This window comes from Callithrix jacchus, chromosome X, assembly GCF_049354715.1.
Source record: "Callithrix jacchus isolate 240 chromosome X, calJac240_pri, whole genome shotgun sequence".
NCBI lineage: Eukaryota > Metazoa > Chordata > Mammalia > Primates > Cebidae > Callithrix > Callithrix jacchus.
In genome coordinates this window covers 2,813,811-2,838,275 of record NC_133524.1, presented here as the reverse complement: position 1 = coordinate 2,838,275, position 24,465 = coordinate 2,813,811, and the positions used below count along the sequence as shown (strand labels likewise).

Here is a 24,465-nt window from a genome sequence, read left to right as displayed (position 1 = left end):
TGGAAGGCCTGCCCTGCTCTCCCTAGAAAGCCTCATTCTATGGGTCATAAATTGTCTCATATGCTGTGTGTGTGTGTGTGTGTGTGTGTGTGTGTGTGTGTGAGACGTCCATCTCAACATCAAAACCAAACTTAGGATAGGGGTCCATCTGCCTCTACAGGAGCACATAATGTGATGAATTCTGAAATCTGGCGAAGTCCTGGCATCTATTCCTGAGCCTTTCAGAGCACGGATCTGCTGAAGCCAAATGCATGTCTCCCAACGATGATTTCTGTGTGCTTTCCCCAGAACGCCAAATATTGACCAGCTTGCAGAGGAAGGCGTGAGGCTCACTCAGCACCTGGCGGCCGCCCCACTGTGCACCCCCAGCCGAGCCGCATTCCTCACGGGGAGACATTCCTTCAGATCAGGTTGGTGTCATGGAGATGACAGAGAAATGGGCACGTCTGTGTCCACTCATTCTACCATCTGTAACAGTTGAGTACTGATGGTGAAGACAGGTGGGAAATGGTACAAAGATTATCTGCAATGCATCGTCTTCCTTGAATTTATGTAAGGAGTATCGTATTGTGTGCGACACATAAAAGCTGTGGCCAGGCACAGTGGTTCACCGTAATCCCAGCACTTTGGGAGGCTGAGGCGGGCGAATCATGAGGTCAGGGGCTTGAGAGCAGCTTGGGCAACATGGCAAAACCCCGTCTCTACTAAAAATACAAAAATAAGCTGGGCATGGTGACTCGTTCCTGTCATCCCAGCTACTAGGGAGACTAAGGCAGGAGAATCGCCCGAACCTGGGAGTCGGAGGTTGCAGTGAGCTGAGATCACGCCATTGCGTTTTAGCCTGGGCTGCAGAGCGAGACTCCATCTCAAAAAAAAAAAAAAAAAAAAAAAAGCTGTGATCACTGGGATGTGAACAGCAAAACCAAAGTCCGTGGAATATTTTAAGGAGGTTTGTTCTCAGCCAGCATGACCGATCGATCACAAGACCAAGTGTCTTTTAGAGAGTAAAGTTCCCCACGTTGAGAATCACTGTGATATGATAAATAGATGGGTAGACAGTGATAGATAATGGATGATTGATAGCTAGATATCCAGATGGTGATGATACAGAGTAACAGACGATAGATAATGACATGATAGATGATTGATAGCTACGTAGATAGATGAGAGATGATTAATAGACAATGACAGATGACAGAACGATAAGAGATGATAGTTAATGTTAGCTGACTGATAGCTAGATGATTAATGATAATGATAGCTGATAGATACATAGATGGATGGATACAGATGATAGATGATGAATACATATTGAGATAGACAGGTGACAGCTAGGCAGACATAGGACAGATCCTATAGAGTCTGTCATTGTAAGGTAAGGTGTCTCTGTTTTGGCACCATGGACACTTGGTGCTAGATGATTTTCTGTGGGGGGCTGTTTTGTGCGCTGGATGTAGGGCTCCACACACCACATCCCACCCTTTCTGAGTTGGGACAACAAAACCATCTCCAGACATTGGCCATTCTCATTATTTTGAGAATAGTGTGATAGATAGATGATAGATAGATAGATAGATAGATAGATAGATAGATAGATAGATAGATACACAGATAGATAGAGGGATAGATGATAGATAGATGATAGATGGATATACAGATAGATAGATACATAGATAGATAGATAGATGATAGATAGATATACAGATAGATAGATAGACAGTTGACAGAAGATAGGTAAATCATTGATAGCTTGATACGTGATAGATGGATGATAGGCAACAGCAGTGTGGCTCGGGTGCACACATCCAGATCTCAGACACCAAAGCTCCCTGGTTGGGAACTACTCCTCTAGAGAAGGGAGAGTAAACTCTTCCTCTTTTCCTGCCCCACAGGCATGGAGGCCAGCAATGGATACCGGGCCCTCCAGTGGAATGCGGGCTCAGGTGGACTTCCCGAGAATGAAACCACTTTTGCAAGAATCCTGCAGCAGCGCGGCTATGCCACCGGCCTCATAGGTGTGGAGATGTGGGAGCCTCATGTTATTCGGTGGTTGAGAAGATCAGTGATCAAAAAGATCCTGGTTTCCTGCAAAGGAAACAATCCCGTGTCCTCTGAATTGGAAGTTGGTGCCTGGTCCAGCTCATGCCTGTTGCACTGTCCCCAGTTTGAGATGAGGCTTTTTCTTTTTTAATTCAAAATCCTAGGAGACTGCCCTCCTTTCCTCTCTGGACCTATCAGTCCTCAGCTTGTCCCCGTTTACTACTCTTCAGACATTATCTTTCTCTACATGGCCTCTCGCCACCTCAGAACCCCCAGAGTTGAGAAACACTGCCTTCCTTTATACAACAAGCCCGGCAGGGTCGGAACACCCTCTTTATAACAGACAACATGTCGGGGGTCTCCAAGACCACTCTTTAAAAGGGAGAGCATGTCAGGGGGCTCCAAGACTACTCTTTAAAAGGGAGAGCATGTTGGGGGTCTCCAAGACTACTCTTTAAAAGGGAGAGCATGTCAGGGGTCTCCAAGACTACTCTTTAAAAGGGAGAGCATGTCAGGGGGCTCCAAGACTACTCTTTAAAAGGGAGAGCATGTCAGGGGGCTCCAAGACTACTCTTTAAAAGGGAGAGCATGTTGGGGGTCTCCAAGACTACTCTTTAAAAGGGAGAGCATGTCAGGGGGCTCCAAGACTACTCTTTAAAAGGGAGAGCAGGTCGGGGGTTGCCAAGACTACTCTTTAAAAGGGAGAGCATGTCAGGGGGCTCCAAGACTACTCTTTAAAAGGGAGAGCATGTCAGGGGGCTCCAAGACTACTCTTTAAAAGGGAGAGCATGTCAGGGGGCTCCAAGACTACTCTTTAAAAGGGAGAGCATGTCAGGGGGCTCCAAGACTACTCTTTAAAAGGGAGAGCAGGTCGGGGGTTGCCAAGACTACTCTTTAAAAGGGAGAGCATGTCAGGGGGCTCCAAGACTACTCTTTAAAAGGGAGAGCATGTTGGGGGTCTCCAAGACTACTCTTTAAAAGGGAGAGCATGTCAGGGGGCTCCAAGACTACTCTTTAAAAGGGAGAGCAGGTCGGGGGTTGCCAAGACTACTCTTTAAAAGGGAGAGCATGTCAGGGGGCTCCAAGACTACTCTTTAAAAGGGAGAGCATGTCAGGGGGCTCCAAGTCCACCCTTTTTAAAAGAAAGCATGTTGAGGGTCTCCAAGACCATCCATAAGTTTAGAAATGTGCTAGGAAGGCTTGGCATGCAATTGTACTCATGGGAGATTTGTGACAGTCAAAGCCATGGGAATCACATGGGGTGAAGCTCGGGGGAGACCAGACCCAAGCTCCCAAGAATCTTCCCCCAGTGAGATCACACAAGATGCACCAAATTCCTCCAGAAATGGGTTTTAACAACACGCATGGAATGCTGTTTGCTAGGGAAGCTCCCAGGAGACTCAGTGCCCAGGGGTTTCTGTTGCGGGCTGGTCCTGCTGGCACTGCCTGGCACTGACCCGAATTGCAGACTCCTAGAACCGAAGGAGGTGCTCCCATGAAGTATGTTGCTTTTCATATGGTGTAGGCACGGTCAGCTTATTATTTTAAGAATAGTGTGAATTCTCCACTGTAAATCCTCAGACACCAGCCACGGGGGAATCTTGCAAGCCGGCCTTTGTAAGGGACACCATCTAGGACCTGCCCCTTAAATCCCTTTCTGCATGGAGAGGAACGGAGGGAGACGTTGATTTATGCCATCAAGCACCAGGCAGTCTGGGGGTTACCTCCTTCGTTCCCTGCCCAGCCTGTGGGTTTAGAGGTGCTGTCACCATCATACACACGAGAACATGGGAGCTCAATGGTGGGGTCGCCCGCCCTGACCTGGTGGTGGGATCTCTGTGCAGGGTCTCCATTTCCTCTCTGTGCACTTCCCACACCCAAAGCCACCGTCGAGTTCACGGGAGCTGCAACACCCCACTTGTTCAAGGCTGTGGTTTGCTTCAGGAGGACAACCGTCATTCTCCTTTTCAAGTTTCCTGCCACTTTTTTTTATTTTCTTAAAAAACTTTTTCTTCTTTTATTTCTTTTTTGTTTTTATTTTTTTGAGATGAAGTCTTGCTCTGCCACCCAGGCTGGAGTGCAGTGGCATGATCTCAGCTCACTGCAGCCTCCACCTCCCGGGGTTAAGTGATTCTCCTGCCTGAGCCTCCCGAGCAGCTGGGACCACAGCCATGTCCCACCATGCTCAGCTAATTTTTTTTGTATTTATAGTAGAGCTGGGATTACAGCATGTTGGCCAGGCTGGTCTCAAACTCCTGAACTCCAGTGATCCACCTACCTCAGCCTCCCAAAGTGCTGGGATGACAAGGCCAGTGCTTTATAGTGAAGAAGTCTCTGTATGTCCTACCCTGAGGGTGGATTTATTCTTTATAGTTTTTTAAAGACAGTCTTGCTCTATCATCCAGGTGGTGTAATATAATATATATTACCTATACTATAAATACATGTATTACACACTTATGTAGATATTTTGTAAATTATTTAATAGTGGAATGGTCTAGGGCTGCAAGCCTGTAAGACCAACATCCTGTAAAGTCTTAAACCTTGGGTCACCTGCCAAAGGTTCCGACATGGATGCATGCGTCCGTCTTCATGGATCAGAATGCGTTCATTTAAACACCGCTATCCATTCATTGCCTTTTGATTTCCGGGTTTGCTCTTTGCAGACTCTTCTTTTCCAGCCACTGCTGAATGATTCCAGGGGTCTCTGTGCAACATTTTGCATTTCTTTTGGGAAAAGGGCACCAGGGAGTGAATTGTGCAGCCCGGGCGGATCACTGCCACCACCCGCTGAAGCACGGATTTGACTATTTCTACGGCATGCCCTTCACGCTCACCAACGACTGTGACCCAGGCAGGCCCCCCGAAGTGGACGCTGGCCTCAGGGCACAGCTCTGGGTTTACACCCAGTGCCTGGCGCTGGGGATTCTCACCGTGGCCGCGGGCAAGACCTGCGGTCTCATCTCTGTCTCCAGGAGAGCAGTCACTGGCATGGCCGGCCTGGTCTTCCTGTTTTTCATCTGCTGGTACTCCAGCTTTGGGTTTGTGCGCCGCTGGAACTGTATCCTGATGAGAAACCATGATGTCACGGAGCAGCCCATGGTTCTGGAGAACACAGCAAGTCTTATGCTAAAGGAAGCCATTTCCTATATTGAGAGGTAAGCAACTGTCGCATCTGAAACAGTAGACGGGGCCGGGTGCGGTGGCTCACGCCTGTGAGGCACATTGGGAGGCCAAGATGGGAGGATCCCCTGAGCCCAGGAGTTTGATACTAGCTTGGGCTACATAAGAAGACTGGTTCTACAATAAATATAATCCTTAGCCAGGCATGGTGGTGTGTGTCAGCAATGCCAGCTACTCAGGAGGCTAAGGTGGGAGGATCACTAAAGCCTGGGTTTTAGAGGCTGCAGAAAGCTATGATCACACCACTGTACATCAGCCTGGGTAACAGAGTGAGGCCTTGTTGCTAAAAACATAAGATTTAATTTTTAAAAAGAGATGGTAACGTCTCAGAACATCTGAGAGTCTGCTTATGATCTCTGGGGTCTCGGACAACAGCCCTAGGAGGAGATGGTTACAGAAGCCAACCTTTTTATAGGGCTGCGTTGCCCGTCTTAGAACCTCGATGTTGAAGGCATGTGATGGCTCAAATAGCATTGACATAGATGCCATTGGACTCTCTACATTATTTTCTTTGACAGTTTTTAAACTTTTTTGCATTCTTTGTACATATGGGTTCTCCTGGGCTCGAACAATCCTCCAGTCTTGGACTCCTAGAGTGCTGGGATTACAGAAGTGAGCCACTGTATCTGGCCTTTTTAAATGTGTCACTTTTTCTTCCTTTTTTTTTGAGACAAAGTCTTACTATATGGCCCAAGCTGGTCTCGAATTCCTGGGCTCAAGCCATCCTCCCACCTCGGCCTTCCAGAGTATTGGGATTACAAGTAGAAGCCACCATGCCTGACCCTTACTTTTTAATTTGTACACATTTATGGTATATGTGTGACATTTTCTTACGTGTATGCACTGAGCGGCAATCAAGTCAGCATACTTAGGGTGTCCATCTCCCTCTGCGCTCAGACATGAAATGTGGCCCTTTAAGGTTACTGTATGTTTGGGCTCTTTAAAACCACTTCTCTTTGTCCTTCACGCGTCCCTGCCTCTGGTCTCTATCACTGTGTTCTCTATCTTCATGTGATCGATTGTTTTAGCTCCCACATAGGAGTGAGAAAATGCAGGATCGGTCTTTCTGTGCCTGGCTTATTTCACTTAACATAATAATCTTCTGTTTTATCTGTGTTGCTGCAAATGACAGGATTCCATTCTTTTTGATGGCTGACTAGTATTCCATTGTGTACATACACCAGACATTCCCTTTTTTTTGAGACAGGGTTGGCTCTGTCACCCATGCTGGAGAACAGTGGCATGATCACGGCTCATGGCAATCTCCGTCTTCCTGGCTCAAGCACTTCTCGTGCCTTAGCCTCTTCAGTGGTGGAATTATAGGTGTCTGCCACCACATTCTGTTAATTTTTTTATTTTTAGTGGAGACGGGGTTTCACCATTTCACCATGTTGGCCAAGCTGGTCTCGAACTCCTGACCTCAACTGATCTGCCCGGCTCAGCCTCCCAAAATGTTGGGATTACAGGCTTGAGCCACCGTGCCCAGCCTCCATCCTTGTTCTATGGCTGAATAGTGTTCCACTGTGGACATACACTATTTATTTATTTGTTTTTTTAGAGACAGGGTCTGACTCTGCCACCCATGCTGGAGGGGAGTGGTGTGATCACGGTTCACTATATGCTCCACCTCCCGGGTTAAAGCCATCCTCCCACCGCAGCCTCCCGAATAGCTGGGACTACAGGCTCAAGATACAACACCCGGCTAATTTTTCTATTTTTTATAGAGACGGCATTTCCCCATGTTGCCCAAGCTGGTCTGGAACTCCTGGCCTCAAGCGATCCTCCCGCCTCAGCCTCTCAAAGTGTTAGGATTACAGGTGTGAGGCACTGCACCCAGCCCCCTATCTATTCTTGATGCATTCATTCACTGATGGACTCAGATGCGGATCCCCTGCCTTGGCTCTCGTGAATAGTGTGGCGTAAACACAAGGGTGCAGGGGTCCCTTTGAGGTACAGTGTATTCTGTGGATTCTCAAGGAGGCTTTCGTCTTTCAGACACAAGCATGGGCCATTTCTCCTCTTCCTGTCTTTGCTCCATGTACACATCCCCCTTGTGACCACGGCAGCATTCCTGGGGAAAAGTCAGCATGGCTTATATGGTGACAATGTGGAGGAGATGGACTGGCTTGTAGGTAAGTCAACATTCCACAGAGCCTCCCTGCACTCTTAGCCTCAGTGTTGTTACCACAGAGCTTCCCTCCACTCTTGGCCTCAGCATTGAACGTAGGGTGTAACAGACTGGCCATCTGAATATGAGCCAGCTTGCAATAAAAAATAAGAGCGGTAGCTCATGCCTATAATCCCAGCACTTTGGGAGGCTGAGGCGGGTGAATCATCCGAGGTCAGGAGTTTGAGACCAGCCTGGGGGATATGATGAAACACTGTCTCTACTAAAAATACAAAAAATTAGCCCAGCTTGGTGGTGTACACCTGTGGTCCCATGAGAATCACTCGAACCCATGAGGCGGAGATTGCAGTGAGCTGAGATCGTGCCACTGCACTCCAGCCTGGGTGACAGATCAAGACTCTGTCTCAAAAAAAAGAAAGAAAGAAAGAAAAAAAGAATAAGGTAACTCTTAGCACTTTGGGAGGCCCAGGTGGGCAGATCGCTTGAGGTCAGGAATTCAAATCCAGCTTGTACAACATAGTGAGACCCCGTCTCTACAAAAAATAAAATGCTTAGCCAGGCATGGTGATACATGCCTGTAGTCCCAGTGTCTCAGGAGGCTGAGGCAGGAGGATCGCTTGAGCCTGGGAAGTCAAGGCTGCAGTGAGCTGAGGTTGCACTGCTGTACTCCAGGCTGGGCAAGAGTGTGAGACCCTATCTCATAAATAATAATAATAATAGTACAAAGAATGGGAGCAGAACATGCTCCAATATCATTTATTTGCTCCTTCAGTATTCTCAGTTACTTAGTCTAATTTTGCACGGAATCAACCTTCTACACAGCCAGTGACTTAATGTCCTCATTAGAAGTTACAGAAAGTGAAGCAATACAGTTAACGTTGAGAACAGTGCAGAGACACTGTCCTCCTTCTGTGGCCTTCAGGAAACCCTGGACAGGACCAGTGAGGCTGCAGATTCTTGAAACAGCATAGACGTTACAATTCTTGCAGAATCTGAATGTGTCTCCTGAGACAAGCATAGTCACAGAGTGGGATTAGTTCACAGTCTTAAAAGTCTGCATTTCCAGGTGGGGCAAGGTGGCTCATGCCTGTAATCCCAGCATTTTGGGAGGCTGAGGCAGGCAGATTGCTTGAGGTCAGGAGTTCAAGACCAGCCTGAGCAACATAGTGAGACCCCCCCCATTTCTACAAAAAATTAAAAAAGTTAGACAGGCATGGTGATATGCACCTGTGGTCCCAGCCACTCCAGAGGTTGAAGTGGGAAGATAATTTGAGCCCGGGAGGTTGAGGCTGCAATGAGCTATAACTGTTGCACCACTGAACTCCAGCCTGGGCAACAGAGTAAGACCCTGTCTCCAAAATCAAAAGAAATAAAAGACAAAGAATAGGGAGAAAAACTTCTCTCATATCATTAATTTGCTCCTTCAGTGTTTTCAAGCTCTTAGTCTAATTTGCACAAAATCAACTGTATTAGTCCATTCTCGCACAGAAATAGCTGAGACTGGGTAATTTATAAAGAAAAGAGGCTGAATTGGCTCACGGGTCTGAAGGCTGTACAGGAAGTACGGCGGCATCTGCTTCTGGGGAGGCCTGGGGAACTTTGGTTGTGGCGGAAGGTGAATGGGGGAGCAGGCGTCTCGTGGCAGGAGCAGGACCAAGAGAGGAGGTGAGGAGCCACACACTTTCAAACAACCAGATCTCGAGAGAACCCAGTCACTCCACAGCACCAAGGAGGGGGATGGTGCTCAACCATTCATGAGAACTCTGCCCCCATCATCCAGTCATCTCCCACCAGGCCGCACCGCCAACACCGAAGATTACAATTCAACAGGGGATTTGGGCAGGGGCACAGATCCAAAGCACATTGTCAGCCTTCCACACAGCCGGTGACTTAATGTCCTCGTTAGAAGGAACAGAAACTAAAGTAATAAAGTTAACATTCAGGATGATGCAGAGACGTCACCTTCCTCCTACAGCCTTGAAGAAACCCTGGAGAGGAGCAGTGAGGCTGCAGATTCTTAAGAGAGTGCAGATAGTAAAATCCTTGCAGAATCTGAACGGATCTCCTGAGACAAGCATAGTGATAGGGCGCGATTGGTTCACAATGTAAACCAAAAATAAAATTCAAAGGCCCCCCACAACCATCTGAATGGATTTCCTCCTTTATCGGGGTACCCTAAAATTTGACCGGAGAGACTGTTTCCGGCCATGATGGAGGAGGGGGTTGGACACCCTTCATTCTACCCTCAGCATGAACACCCACACAGACCTTACGTCTGATAAGAAACATTTAGTCTATTCTCTCTGAAGCCTGCAATGTGCAGGCACCATGCGCACAGTAAAACCTGAGTGTCCACAACCCGTTATCATAACCCAGACATTCCTTTCTGTCGATAACAATTCTTCAATCAATTACCAATCAGAATATGTTTAAACCCCCCATTTCAAGTTGTTCCACCTTCCCAGCTCAAACCAATGCACATTTTACATGTATTCACTGATGTCTCGTCTCCCTAAAGCATACAAAACCAAGCTTTGCCCCAACCACCTTGAACACGCCATCAGGGCCTCCTGAGGCTGTGTCACGGGCGCATCCTTAACCTTGACAAAATAAACTTTCTAAATTGATTGAGACCTGTCTCAGATACTTTCCAGTGCACAGCAGTCTTCAAACTCTGCATTTTTGGAGTTACAGATGACAGTGTGGTTTATATCATCTTGACTTTCAGTGCTTTCAATGACCAGTGGCCTCCAGAGATAAAGCAATTGCTTTGCAGAGTGTCCTCTGCACTTCTGAGTCAGCCTCCAATACGCCATACCCGTCGATGCAGCTTACAGCCCTGCTTCTTCTTGTGTGGACACGGTTCTGTCATCACTGAGTCTCACCATTTCCCTCGCCCCAATGTCTTGATAATGTCACACACACACACACACACACACACACACACACACACACACACGCAGGCACTGTGTTTATAAAAGCATGCCAATTGACAACCTTTTGGCATTGTGTGTTCATTCAGTGTTTTGTATTGGTGGTATATTGAGATCAACCAAAAGAGTCAAACTCTGTAAATATTTGGAGATTTATTATATGAGGAATCAGTGGCCCATGGCACAGCCTCAGGAGGTCCTGAGGACATGTACCCAAGATGTCGGGGTGCAGCTGGTTTTGTAAATGTAGGAAGACATATGGCATCAGTCAATATGTGGAAGACATACCTTGATTCGTTCCAGAAAGGCAAGACCTGCAAGAGGGGCTTCCAGGTCAAAGGCAGAGTTACAGATTCTGATCAGCAGGTGGTTGAAAGGGTTATTATCTGAGAATCAATAGAAGGGAATGTCTGGTTTCCAATAAGAGGCTGTGGAGGCCAAGGTTTTATGATGCCAATGAAGCCTCCAGGTAGCAGGCTTCAGAGACAATACACAGTAAGTGTTTCTTATCAGACTTAAAGAGTCTGTTCTATCACTCTTTTTTTTTAAACAGGGTCTCACTTTGTCGCCCAGGCTGGAGTGCAGTGGTGCCATCTTGACTCATGCAGCTTTGACCTCCCAGGCTCAGGTGATCCTCCCACCTCAGCCTCCTGAGTAGCTGGGACTACATACAAGCATGTGCCACAAAGCCTGGCTAGTTTTTGTATTGCTTGTAGAAATGGGGCTTTGCCGTGTTGCCCAAGCTAGTCTTGAACTTCTGAGCTCAGTCGATCTTCCTGCCTTGGCCTCCTAAAGTGCTGGGATGATAGCCATGAGCCAGTGTGCCTGGCCTTCCCTCAGTCATGAGGTCTCTCTTTGAATGTGAATGCTGGTCAGTTGTACGTGAATTCCAAAGAAAGGAGGGTATCATAATGCATGTCCAACTGCACTCGCCCCTCTCCAGCCACTACTTTTCATCATGGCCTGACCTAGCTTTTTTTTTATTGTTTCTTTTTTGTTTGTTTGTCTGTTTGTTTGTTTGAGACAGTCCCGCTCTGTCACCCAGGCTGCAGTCAGTGGTGCAATCTTAGCTCACTGCAACCTCTGCCTCTTAGGTTCAAGCCATTCTCCCACCTCAGCCTTGGTCCCAAGTAGCTAAGATGACAGTGTGCATGACCACACCTGCCTAATTTTTGTGCCTTTGGTAGAGATGAGGTTTCACCATAATGGCCAGGCTGGTCTTGTACTCCCAGCCTCAGGTGATCCACCCATCTTAGGCTCCCAAAGTGTTGGGATTACAGGTGTGAGCCACCATGCCCAGCCTGACCTACTTTTTCAAGATAACTTTGGAATGGCCTTGGCCAAGGGGAGAGTCTATCAGTCAGTTGTGGGGAGCTTAGAATTTTATTATTGGTTTGCATTGTAAACAGTCCTGTGGTGTCACAATCATTAGCTACATCTTATGCCCTGGGATCTCATTGCAACCGTGGTCTCCAAGGAACTGCGGTCTCTTCTGATGACTTCCTGGCGAGAGGTGTCTTATGCAGAAAGGAAGAACTACGTTGAGCTAGCAGATGCCGCTCTGTTTACTTTGTCCTGAAGCTTTCCATTTTCTGTAAAGGGAAGATTCTTAATGCCATCGAAGACAATGGTTTGAAGAACTCAACTTTCACATATTTCACCTCTGACCATGGAGGACATTTAGAGGCAAGAGATGGACACAGCCAGTTAGGGGGATGGAACGGAATTTACAAAGGTGAGTTGTGGACATTGTGGGCACATATGCATTTGACCAAATAGCTCCCACCACCGAGGGTCCCAGAACAAGTCAAACTGAAAATGAGTTTGCTCACTTCAAAAAGAATGTATGGAGCACCTAATGTAGACCAAGCTCTTCCTAGATGCGCAGGACAGGCAGATACAAAGTCACATCCTCTTCCTTTAAAGGGCTTGCATTTTAGCAGAAGAGAGATACATAAATAAATAATTCAGACAAAATTAAAATTTTCTTTATTCTTAATTTTTGAATATTTAATTAATGTATTACTATTTTAACTTTAATGTTTTAAATGCATCAATTAATATTGATGCATAATATTTAATAAATGTTAAATTGTTGATATTTGACAATCATTTTTGAAGTATGAATATATAAAAATACATATATATATATATTTTTTTTTTTTTTTGAGACGGAGTTTCGTTCTTGTTACCCAGGCTGGAGTGCAATGGCGCGATCTCAGCTCACCGCAACCTCCGCTCCTGGGTTCAGGCAATTCTCCTGCCTCAGCCTCCCGAGTAGCTGGGATTGCAGGCACGCGCCACCATATCCAGCTAATTTTTTGTATTTTTAGTAGAGACGGGGTTTCACCATGTTGGCCAGGATGGTCTCAATCTCTTGACCTCGTGATCCACCCGCCTCGGCCTCCCAAAATGCTGGGATTACAGGCTGAGCCACCACGCCCAGCCTATAAAAAATATTTTAACCATTCTTTTATTCTAAATAAAGGTAGCATAGAGTGACTATAACAGTTGAAGCAGACACAGTGACCCACTGATATTCAAGAGGCTGGGGAGTAGCACAATTCTGAAAATACTGCTGTGGCTGTTTTTGGTGACCTCAGGCTGCCCCAGTGTGCATGTGTGCATGTGGGTGGCTGTGCACAAATACATCCAGGCGTGCATACAAACTGGGCAGTTTCCAGCAAAATCCTAACAGTGTCTTTTACTTACAGGTGGGAAGGGCATGGGAGGATGGGAAGGTGGGATCCGAGTACCTGGGATCTTCCGCTGGCCCGGGGTGCTCCCGGCTGGCAGAGTAATTGATGAGCCCACAAGCCTGATGGACGTGTTCCCCACCGTGGTCCAGCTGGCGGGTGGCGAGGTGCCCCAGGACAGGTACGTGGAGATAAGGTTGCCTGTTCCCTGATTTTTTAAAATTGTTTTTAGTTTTTAGTTTTTATTTATTTTCATTTTAATAGAATTTTGGGGAACGGGTGGTGTGTGGTTACATGAATAAGTTTTTCTTTTCCTTTTTTGAAACGGAGTGTTGGAGTGTCGCCCAGACTGGAGTGCAATGGCAGGATCTCAACTCACTGCAACCTCTACCTCCTATGTTCAAGCAATTCTCCTGTCTCAGTCTCCCAAGTTGCTGGGATTACAGGCACACACCGCCATGCCCAGCTAATCTTTTGACTTTTAGTAGATATGGGGTTTCACCGTGTTGCCCAGGCTGTTCTCAAAGTCCTGAGCTCAGGCAATCCACCTGCCTTGGCCTGCCAAAGTGCGAGGGTTACAGGTGTGAGCCACTGCGGCCAGCCACAAGTAACTTCTTCAGTATTGATTTCTGAGATTTTGGTGCACCCACCACCCAAGCAGTGGACACTGTACCTAATGTCTAGTCCTTCATCCCTCACCCCCTCCCACCCTTTCCCCTGCATCCCCAAAGTCCATTGTATCATTCTTATGCCTTTATATCCTCATAACTAAGCTCCATTTATGAGTGAGAACATACAATGTTTGGTTTTCCATTTCTGAGTGATTCACTCCGAATAATGGTGTCCAATTCCATGGAGGTTACTGCAAATGCCATTATTTAGTTCCTTTTCATGGCTGAATAATATTCCATGGAGTGCATGCGTGTGTGTGTGTGTATACACACATACATATATATTACACTTTTTAAACCCACTGTTTGATTGATGGGCATTTGGGCTGGTTCCATGTTTTTGCAATTGCTAGTTGTGCTGCTATAAGTGTGCGTGTGAAAGCATCCTGTCCTATAACGACTTCTTTTCCCTAGGTAGACACCAGGAGGGGGATTGCTGGTAGTTCCATTTTTAGTTCCTTAAGGAATCTCCACACTGTTTTCCACAGTGGTTGGATTACATTCCCGCCAGCAGTGTAGACGTGTCCCCTGTTCACTGCATCCTCGCCAACACCTGTTATTGTTTGATGCTTTGATGACTGCCATTCTTGGAGGAGTGAGGTAGTATTCCACAGTGGCTTTGACTTACATTTTCCTTATCATTAGTTTCCTCTCATTCCTTTGTATTAGGAGGGATAGAACAACATTGAAACTTTAAGAAAAATTCAATTCCTCCAATTTGGGAACCAGCCTAGTGGAAAATGCCTGTCCCCAGTTATAAAATAACATAAGAACAAAGACAGTGGCCGTAATACTCACTTTCCATCATTTCCATTATTGGCAAATTTTGAACCTCAGCATAAAAAAGAGAAGATTAAATCATTAGAATGCGATCCATGTACAAACATCTTCCTATAATTTCCCCAAATATACATACAATCTTGCCAGTATGTTAGTGAAGCAAGAAAAACTGCTTTAAAGATGGTTTATCACCTTGATATAAGCATATTGCCAGAGTCAACCTTATACAAGAGAAAAAATATTAAGCAAATACTTTGGCAATGATTTTATTTTACTCTAATTAAAGAAACAAATAAATGCTCCTATGTAAGGGATGATCATATGAAGAACCCTATCTCTAACTTCTCATCCCCAAATCCTTTTATTTTTTTAAGAGACAGGGTCTTGCCATGTTGCCCAGGCTGGTCTCTAACTCCTGGGATCAACTGATCTTTGGGAGGTCGAGACAGGCAGATCATCTAAGGTTAGGAGTTTGAGACCAGCCTGGCCAATGTGGTGAAACTCCATCTATACAAAAATACAAAAATTAGCTGGGGGTGGTGGCTTGTACCTGTAGTCCCAGTTACTCAGGAGGCTGAGGCACAAGAAATCACTTGACCAGGAGGCAGAGGTTACATTGAGCTGAGATTGGGTCACTGCAGTGCAGCCTGGGTGACAGAACAAGACTCTGCCTCAAAACACAAAAAGTAAGAAAAGTCAACCTAGGAATGTGTGCTGTCCAGCTGGAACTTGAAGGCTTTGTGTTAACATCCCGGTGGCAGTGCTGGGTGCATAACAAATAACCCCAACAGTTAGAGACCCTGTGTCTTGAAATAACCACATGTATCATGCTCTGCAACCTGCAATCTTAACAGTGACTGGGGAAAGAGCTCATCTCTGCTCCATTTGCTGGGGAGCCTTGCAATCTTAACAGTGACTGGGGAAACAGCTCATGTCTGCTCCATTTGCTGGGGAGCCTTGCAATCTTGGAGGTTTGTTACCAGGTGCAAAAGGCTTCCTGGGAACCCATGGTCTGACTCTGCTCTGTGGTCTCTTCATGGAATCAGGGTGATTGACGGCCACAGCCTGGTGCCCTTGCTGCAGGGAACTGAGACACGCTCGGCACATGAGTTTCTGTTTCATTACTGTGGGCAGCATCTCCATGCAGCACGCTGGCACCAGAAGAACAGTAAGTGAACGCTGCCCACAGCCAGAGTTGTCCAGAGAAACAGCCAATAGGATGTGTGGATATGTGGAAGGATATATGGTTGGATGGATGGATGGATGGATGGATGGATGGATGGATGGATGGATGGATGAATTGACGGGCAGATAGCTATAGAAATAGAGATAAATCAACCAATGAGTAGACTATACATAGGTGATTGGAGAGTAGAGAGAGAGAGATGATGATGGATAGATAAGACATAATGGATAGATAGATAAGATAAATGGATGGATAGATAGATAATGCATAGCTAGATGTAGAGAGATAAGATAGATGATGGATAGATAGGTAAGATACATGATGGATGGATAGATAATGAATAGATAGATAAGATAGATGATTGATAGATAAAGAGATAATGATAGATGACATAGATGGGTAAGATAAATGGATGGATCGATATACAATACGTAGGGATAGATAGATAAGTATCCAATCGTGCTGTTTAAAGTATTATGGCCGTTTCTGTGTAGAAAGGTAGTAGAGGGACGCTGAGCAATTTCAACAAGGGGAAAGGGTAAGAATTAAGGAACCTCCATGATTCTGATTTCTGAAAGCAGCCACAGTGAGTCTCTTTGCCTGGAGCATGCGAAGTAGAAACACAGACGGACACACACATGGGGGCGCACACACACACATACACACATACACTCTGACTTGACACGCTGAAGGCTGCGATTGTGTCAACAGCCTCCCTCCCGTCCCTCCTTTTCATTGAACAGGGAGGGTCATGCTGACTCCACAGAGCTGACACCTGCGCCCAGTGTTCACACTTGTGTGGATTTCTGCCACTCTGACTCCCTTCTTGTCTACATCCAGGTGGAAGCGTCTGGAAGATTCATTACATGACCCCACAGTTCCACCCTGAGGGAGCAGGGGCCTGCTACGGCCGAGGCATCTGCCCGTGCTCAGGGGAGGGCGTGACCCATCACAAACCCCCTTTGCTCTTTGACCTCTCCAGGGACCCCTCCGAGGCACGACCTCTGACCCCTGACTCTGAGCCCCTGTACCACGCCGTGATGGCAAGGGTGGGCGCAGCGGTGTCAGAGCATCGGCAGACCCTGAGGCCTGTGCCCCAGCAGTTTTCCATGAGCAACATCGTGTGGAAGCCATGGCTACAGCCATGCTGCGGAAATTTCCCGTTCTGCTCATGCCGCGAGGATGGGGATGGCAGCCCCCGAATGCCAGCACTGTGAGGGAGGATGCCCTGCCGAAAACAAAGTTCTCCAAGCTTGGTCTTATCTTCAGCTTCCCTTTTGCAAGGAACATGCCCTGGACTGAGAGTGGGTCCCTATTTTCTTTCTTTCTTTCCTTTCTTTTCTTTCTTTCCTTTCTTTCTTTCTTTCTTTCTTTCTTTCTTTCTTTCTTTCTTTCTTTCTTTCTTTCTTTTTCTTTCTTTCTCTTTCTTTTTTTGAGACAGAGTGTTGCTCTGTTGCCCAGGCTGGAGTGGTGCAAAGGCATGATCTCTGCTGACTGCAGCCTCCACCTGCCAGGTTCAAGTGATCCTCCTGCCTCAGCCTCCAGAGTAGCCGGGGTCACAGACACCCATCACCGCGCCTGGCTAAATTTCGTAGTTTTAGTAGAGACAGCGTTTCAACATGTTGGTCAGGCTGGTCTCACACTCCTAACCTCAAGTCATCCACCCGCCTCAGCGTCCCAAAGTGTTAGGATTACATATGATCCACTGCCCCCATCTAGGGACTCCATTTTCTGATCTGTGAAGTAAGTCTATCCCAGCATGCACCCACTAATGCCTCCTCCTCCTCTTCTAAATCTCAGGGCTCATTATTGTGCCAGTGCCCCATGTTTCCACCATCCGTCTTAAAGCATTGTTCCAATTTCAGTACCTAGATGACATAACAGCCTTCTGAAAGGACAGGGCAAAGTGTCTGTTCCTACTCTTTCACATAGCTGAGGAAAGTGAAAGCCTCTCATCTCTGTTCTTGAGGACATATTGATCTCAAAGGGTTGATGCGTTTTTCATGCATTAGAGTCTCTGTTCATGTGTCCTCATGGTATTATTATAGAAATGGCTTCAGGCTGCTGGTAACAGATGTTGGGAAAAAGGAGTGCCTTAAACAAAGCCAGGCATGGTGACTCACACCTGTAATCCCAGCACTTCGGGAGGCCGAGGTCAAAGGATGACTGGAAACCCAGCAGTTCGATACCTACCCAGCCTGAGCAACATGGCGAGACCTCGTCTCTACAAAACCAAATAGCCCAGATGTGGTGGCACACAGCTGTAGTCTCGGCTGCTTAGGAGGCTGAGGTGTGAGGATCGCTTGAGCCTGGGAGGTTGAAACTGCAGTGAGTTATGAGCACCACTGCACTCCAAGCTAGGGAACAGAGTAAGACCCTGCCTTAAAAAAATGCCTAATGGAAAGAACAAGAGAAGAATGTGTTCTCTTCCAAGTAGTGTGCAGCTCAAGAGGAAGCAACCCAACGCTAGCAAGCTCTTGTCAACACCCAGCTCTGCCACTCTTAGCATGGCAGAGAGTTGGCCTCATTATGTCAACATGGCTGCCACAGCGCCAGACATCACATTCCAGGCAGCAGGAAGGAGAATGAACCAAAGGGCATCCCCTTCTCTTGAATCAGTCCCTGTTAGGGGGGATTATCTGGAAGCCCTAACCCAATTTCTGCTTCCAACTATTATCCATAGAAACAACTGGAAATTGAGAAGTGCAGGCTTTTAGGTGGGCACCTGGCTTCCCTGTTTGAAACCAGAATTAGGTTGGTCAGCAGGAAAGCAAGAAAACATTTACTGAGTTGATTGAGGTTTTTGATGCATCTCTTTATTGGGAAATAAAATGACTTTATCTCATTCTGCATTGAATCGTGTACCACAATTGCCTGTCATTGGCAGAAGATCCTCAAATGCACAGAAGATACCCTGATGGAAAGTTTGTCCCTTGGGCAAAGAGACAGCCATGGGAACCTTCAGACATACAGAGAGAAGGAAGCTTCTCTTCCTGCATTCCTCGAATAGCTAAGATTTGACCAGTGTGTTTTCTAAGTCAATTCTAGTATGTTTCATCCTCACCCCTCCCCTGCGGCTTTGACGATGGAAGTGTAGTCCTAACTTACTGCATACCTGGGACCCCTTCCCCCAGATCGCAATACAGGGGGCAGGAGAATTTTACACTATTCCTCTCGGTCCATCTATTGAGGTGTTTGTAGGAAGCATGCTGGGAATTGGAACGAGAGAATAAATGGCATCTAAGACAGGCAGTGTTCACCACCAGGTATTAGGTGAGGATGGGATTCTAGGGAATCCCTTCCTCATTCTCTCTCCTGCCACCCTGTGAAGAAGTGTTTTCTGCCTTGATAGGGAGTTTCCCGAGGGCTTCCCCAGCCATGCAGGACTGAAATTATGGTTGCCGTGAGGAAGATGGTGACAAAAATGAACCAGAAATGAGAAGGAAGAAAACCAAAGAGGAAGAAGCAAAAGGAGAGTGCAAAGAGAGAAACAAAAAGATGTATCTGGATCCAGGCTCCTTCATTTCCCATGGACAAATCTAAATAGCAAGGGGGTCTCAAGGAGATGCTTTGACCTTCTGGAGCTCCTGCAGAAGGGAGATCCACATAAAAACTTTACTGTTTCTGGCTTGTTTCGTTCTTCCTCTGCTCTTAAAAATGGTTATGTGGGGAATTATTAAATGTCACTGTCTTATTTTAAAGAAGAAAAAAAAATGGTCTCAGGAGAGAATGCCTCTCCTGAGGCATTCTCCCAATGGGAGGCCGGGAGCCACCATCAGACCTCGGCATAGAAGCTTCCAGAATCAAGAGCAGGAGGCAGCAGGCTGCCCACAGCAGTGAGAATCATGAGTAGAAGAACCATCACAGCCCTGCTAACCAGGCAGCTGATGCCCCTCTCCCCTGGCTCCCTGTGTCCACATCCTACAGGGGCATCTGTTGATTGAACTCAATCTGAAGCCAGAGAGAAGGCGAGTGGAGAGAGGCAGCACTTGTAGAGCTCAGGTTTCTAAGGCTGGAGAGGGTTCTGGAGGGACACACAGGAGAGACACTCAGAAGAACCGAAAAATCATTCAAAAGAAACGTCTATGGAGCACGGGTCATGGGGATTTGGAGGCAACTAGAAGCCATCTCATCTTTCACCGTATTCAACAAGCCCATTACAACAAGCCTTTTGCTCTCAACCATTCAGACGAACCCAGCCTAAGAATTTCCTGGCATTTGATGAAAACAGCTGTGGGTTTTGCTATCTTCAAGCTCCCTGGGAAGGAGGATATAAGCCCAGCACTGGCAGGCTCTTTCTAACTACCTGATCTTGCATGTAGACTTTGCCTCATGGTCTCAAGAAGGCTGCCACAGCTCCAGATGGCACACAGACGTTCCAGGCAGCAGGAAGAAGGAAGGAGCAGTTAACTGAAGGATGTCAGGGAGCTGGTTAGTCTCCACCTGAAGAAGGCAGTCTTGAGCCAGCTTCAATTGACTATCGGGCTCCGGTGGGTACATCTTTGGACTTTTCTGTAGGTGGAAATCTGGATGTGGTATGTGTCTTAAAGTAGCCACCAACTCTTCCCATTACCTTCCAAGTGAGCCCAATTACAGGTTGGAGCCTCTTCCCTGCCCTTAGATCTGGGATGAGCCTCTGACTTGCATTGACCAACAGAATGCAGTGTAAGTGACACTGACACTACCCTTCCTGCCCTAGACTTGGGGCACATGGCAGCTATATTCTTCCATTCCTTAAGACTTGCAAAAACGGGTCTCAACATGCCTTCCCAGAGCCATGAGGTGTTTCTTCTCCCTTATACTCACTGGGAAGTGGATACAAGGGAGCTAAAATCAGCCTCTGTTCTGTACCGGTTAAGGTAATAGAGTTGCTGCAGTCCCCGGGGCAGGTATCTGTGGATGGCTCTGAATAGGATGGTGGCATTTCTTGGGAATCAAGTGCATCCCTAGGCTGGCAGTGCAGCAGAAACACTGAATAAAATATGACAGCTCTCCCTGGATGGTGTAATTTGTTAGTTTTTATTTCCCATCCACAGTCCTGCTCCTCCACCTCCACCCCTTCAGCCCCCAGCTTTGAAGGAACTAACCTGGCGTTGCTGTTCACTATTTATAGAGAGAGGACTAAACAAACGTCCCCATTCTGAAAAACTTGAGTCACACTCAGAAGTTTACTCCTGTGCTTTTAGTGTTATACAGGGGAGAGAGCAGACTGGGAATAAGAACGCCTTAAACAAGAGAAAGGTGTGTTCTCTCCCAGGTAATGGGAGTCACAGAGGAAGCCATCCAGGGCTGGCAGGTTCTTTCCAGCTTCCTGCTCCTGCACACAGCGTTGCAGGATCCCTGCCACAGCTCCAGGCAGCACGTGGACATTCAAGGCAGCAAAAACGAGGAAGGTGCAGTTAACTGAAGGGTGTCAGGGAGCTGGTTGCTCTCCACCTAAAGGAGGCAGCCCTGAGACAGCTTCGTTGCCTAACTTGGGCTGCTGTTGCACCTTTGGATGTTTCTGTAGGTGGAAATCTGGATGTGGTCCACGCCACGTCCTCCCATTACCTTCCAAATGAGCTCAGCTACAAGTCGAAGCCTTTTTCCTCCCCTTGGATCTGGGATGAGCTTCTGACTTGCACTGACCAAGATTATGCAGCATAAGGGATGCTGATACTGCTCTTGCCGCCCTAGGCTTGGGAGACCTGGCAGCTTCTGACTTCTCTCTTACAGAGTCAGGAGTCCCCATGTAAAGAAAAAGTTCATCTGCCCTTCTGGAGAGAACAGGTGTGGAGAAAGAGAATGAGTGAGAGAGACTGAGAGGAAAAAAAAGGAGAAGGGAAAGAGGAGGAGGAGGAGAAGAAGAAGAAGAAGAGAGAGAGGCGACCTGCGGTTAAAAGACCATTAGAGCAGTGTATGAGTTTGCTATTGCTGCTGTCATAAAATGCCACAAACTTAATTGCCTTAAAATAACACAATTTTTCTGATAGTTCTGGTAATCAGAAGTCCTAAAATTAAAGTGTCTGCAGTCTGGTTCCTTCTGGAGTTTCCAAAAGAAAATCTATTTCCTCGACATCTCCGTCTTCTAGAGGCTGCAGTATTCCTTGGCATGTGACTTCTTCCTCCATCTCCACAGCCAGCAGCACAGCATCCTCTAGTCTCTCTCCTTCTCTGACCTCTGCTTCCCTCTTCACATCTCCCTCTCTAACTTTGACACTTCTAACTCCCTCTTATAAGGACTCCTGTGACTAGTTAGAACCCACCAGGATAATTCAGGAATATCTCTTCATCTCAGGATTCTTAGCACATCATAGCCGCAAAGTCCCTTTTGCCATGTTAGCTAACATTTACGTTTTCTAATGTTTAGGACATTAGATGAGATTTGGGTGGGGACACAAACAATATCACCCATCTTGTACCAATTATTATGGCGAAAGGACTTGGCCATTCCTGGGTTAAACGTCCACCCACAGTTGGAATGAGATTTCCACCCTAGAATCCCACCCTAATCACATGGAATTGGCATGGCCATTCCAGAGAATAGTACGTGTCCAACAGACCAAAGGCAACCCGGGCCCACAGTTAGAACTGAAGCCCTGCCAATGGCTTCATAATGACCCCTCATGCTGTTCAAGATATAGAAATCATAATCTCTGGAACCTATGAATATGTCTGAATTAGTTTTCTATGGTTGCTATAACAAGTTACCACAAACCAGGGACCTTACCCAGTTGAGTCCAGGAGCTGAGATCAAGGTATCTCAGGGCTCTGCTCCCTCAGTAGGTTATAGGAGAGGATCCTCCCTGCCTCTTCCAGTCCCTGGTTGCTCCAGGGGTCCCTGGGATTTTGGCCACATCAGTCCAATGTCTGCCCCCATGGTCTCATGGTGTTCTCCTCTGTGTGTATCTGTGTCCAGATTTCCTCTTTTCATAAAGACACCAGTCATGGAATTACAGCCTATCCTCCTGCATGGTGACCTAAATATTATCTAAAATAAATAAAATAAATATTATCTAAAATAATGACATCTGCAAACATTGCATTTCAAAATAAAGTCACATTCACAGATGGGGGAGTGGGGATAGGTCTTCCATATATGAAGTACAGGGGAAGACGCCATTCAACCCTTAACCACGTCACCTCGTATATTAGTCCATTTTCACACTGCTGATAAAGACATACCCAAGACTGGGCAGTTTAAAAAAGAAAGAAGTTGTAAGAGAAACTGTAGAGGTCAGAGAAAGAGAGAGGCTAGAGGATACTGTGCTGCTGGCTTTGAAGATGGAGGAAGAAGTCATAAGCCAAGGAATCCTGCAGCCTCTAGAAGAGGGAGCTGTCAAGAAAATGGATTTCAACGTGTACTGAGCCTAGATGGCATCCCTGCACCACTGCACCTAGATGGCACCCCTGCACCACTGCACCTAGATGGCACCACTGCACCACTGCACCTGGATGGCACCACTGCACCTAGATGACATCCCTGCAACACTGCACCTAGATGGCACCACTGCACCACTGCACCTAGATGGCACCCCACACCACTGCACCTAGAGGGCACCACTGCACCACTGCACCTGGATGGCACCACTGCACCACTGCACCTAGATGGTACCACTGCACTTAGATGGCACTGGACATCAGAGAGATGCAAATCAAAATCACATTGAGATACCATCTCACGCCAGTTAGAATGGCGATCATTAAAAAATCTGGAGACAACAGATGCTGGAGAGGATGTGGAGAAAAAGGAACACTTTTACACTGTTGGTGGGAGTGTAAATTAGTTCAACCATTGTGGAAGACAGTGTGGCGATTCCTCAAGGACCTAGAAATAGAAATTCCATTTGACCCAGCAATCCCATTACTGGGTATATATCCAAAGGACTATAAATCGTTCTACTATAAGGACACATGCACACGAATGTTCATTGCAGCACTGTTTACAATAGCAGAGACCTGGAATCAACCAAAATGCCCATTGATGATAGACTGGATTGGGAAAATGTGGCACATATACACCATGGAATATTATGCAGCAATCAGAAATGATGAGTTTGTGTCATTTGTAGGGACATGGATCAATCTGGAGAACATCATTCTCAGCAAACTGACACAAGAACAGAAAATGAAACACCGCATATTCTCACTCATAGGCGAGTGATGAAAAATGAGAACACATGGACACAGGGAGGGGAGTACTAAACACTGGGGTCTATTGGGGGGAAAGGGGGAGGGCCAGTGGGAGGGGGAGGTGGGGAGGGATAGCCTGGGGAGAAATGCCGAATGTGGGTGAAGGGGAGAAAGGAAGCAAAACACACTGCCACGTGTGTACCTATGCAACTGTCTTGCATGTTCTGCACATGTACCCCCAAACCTAAAATGCAATAAAAATTTAAAAAAAAAAATCACACTCCCCAGGTCATGGTGAGAACCTGGAATAGAAGAATGACATGTTTTCTTCTTTGTTTTCAGAAACCATAACATTTCCCACCCAGACAGCATGCTCAAATGAAAAAGGATTCAGAAGTGCTCATCTTCTTTCTAATATTCTTTTTAATTAAAAATCTTCAACTTTCCCCCACAGTTACAGGACGAATGACATGAACAGATATGCTTTAAAGGTGGAGGTTCTGACTGGCTTACAAGCAGCCAGGATTTCTGCAGAAAACGCCACTGCGGCTTTTAAAAAACACATTCTTTAAAGCTTTCGTGTATGGCTGTTTGTTTCTGTTTTGGTTTTGGAGACAGGGTTTCAGTCTGTGCTACAATCACAGCTCACTGCAGCCTCCAACTCCCAGGCTTAAGCGATCCTCCAGCCTTAACCTCCAGAGTAGCTGGGACAACAGGCACGTGCCGCCACACCCGA

General features: G+C 46.7%; 1 protein-coding gene across 6 annotated transcripts in view; it reads left to right on the top strand.

Annotated features, from left to right (window-relative positions):
• Nucleotides 1-20,617, top strand: part of ARSD (arylsulfatase D) — a 28,808-nt gene extending 8,191 nt beyond the window's left edge. Inside the window, exons 3-11 of one of the 6 annotated variants that reach the window (XM_078362426.1) lie at nt 289-410; nt 1,893-2,015; nt 4,781-5,198; nt 7,219-7,355; nt 10,838-10,912; nt 11,885-12,019; nt 12,999-13,161; nt 15,478-15,599; nt 16,458-20,617. In XM_078362426.1, coding sequence (XP_078218552.1) covers nt 289-410; nt 1,893-2,015; nt 4,781-5,198; nt 7,219-7,355; nt 10,838-10,912; nt 11,885-12,019; nt 12,999-13,161; nt 15,478-15,599; nt 16,458-16,834 — 1,672 coding nt within the window. In that variant the 3' untranslated portion in view covers nt 16,835-20,617. Of the gene's footprint in view, nt 1-160; nt 411-1,892; nt 2,018-3,223; nt 3,228-4,780; nt 5,199-7,218; nt 7,356-8,173; nt 8,445-10,837; nt 10,913-11,884; nt 12,020-12,998; nt 13,162-15,477; nt 15,600-16,457 lie in introns of those variants that run through there. The other 5 variants (XM_078362429.1, XM_078362425.1, XM_078362428.1 and 2 more) reach the window with 5 other exon arrangements.
• Nucleotides 20,618-24,465: the final 3,848 nt, after the last annotated feature.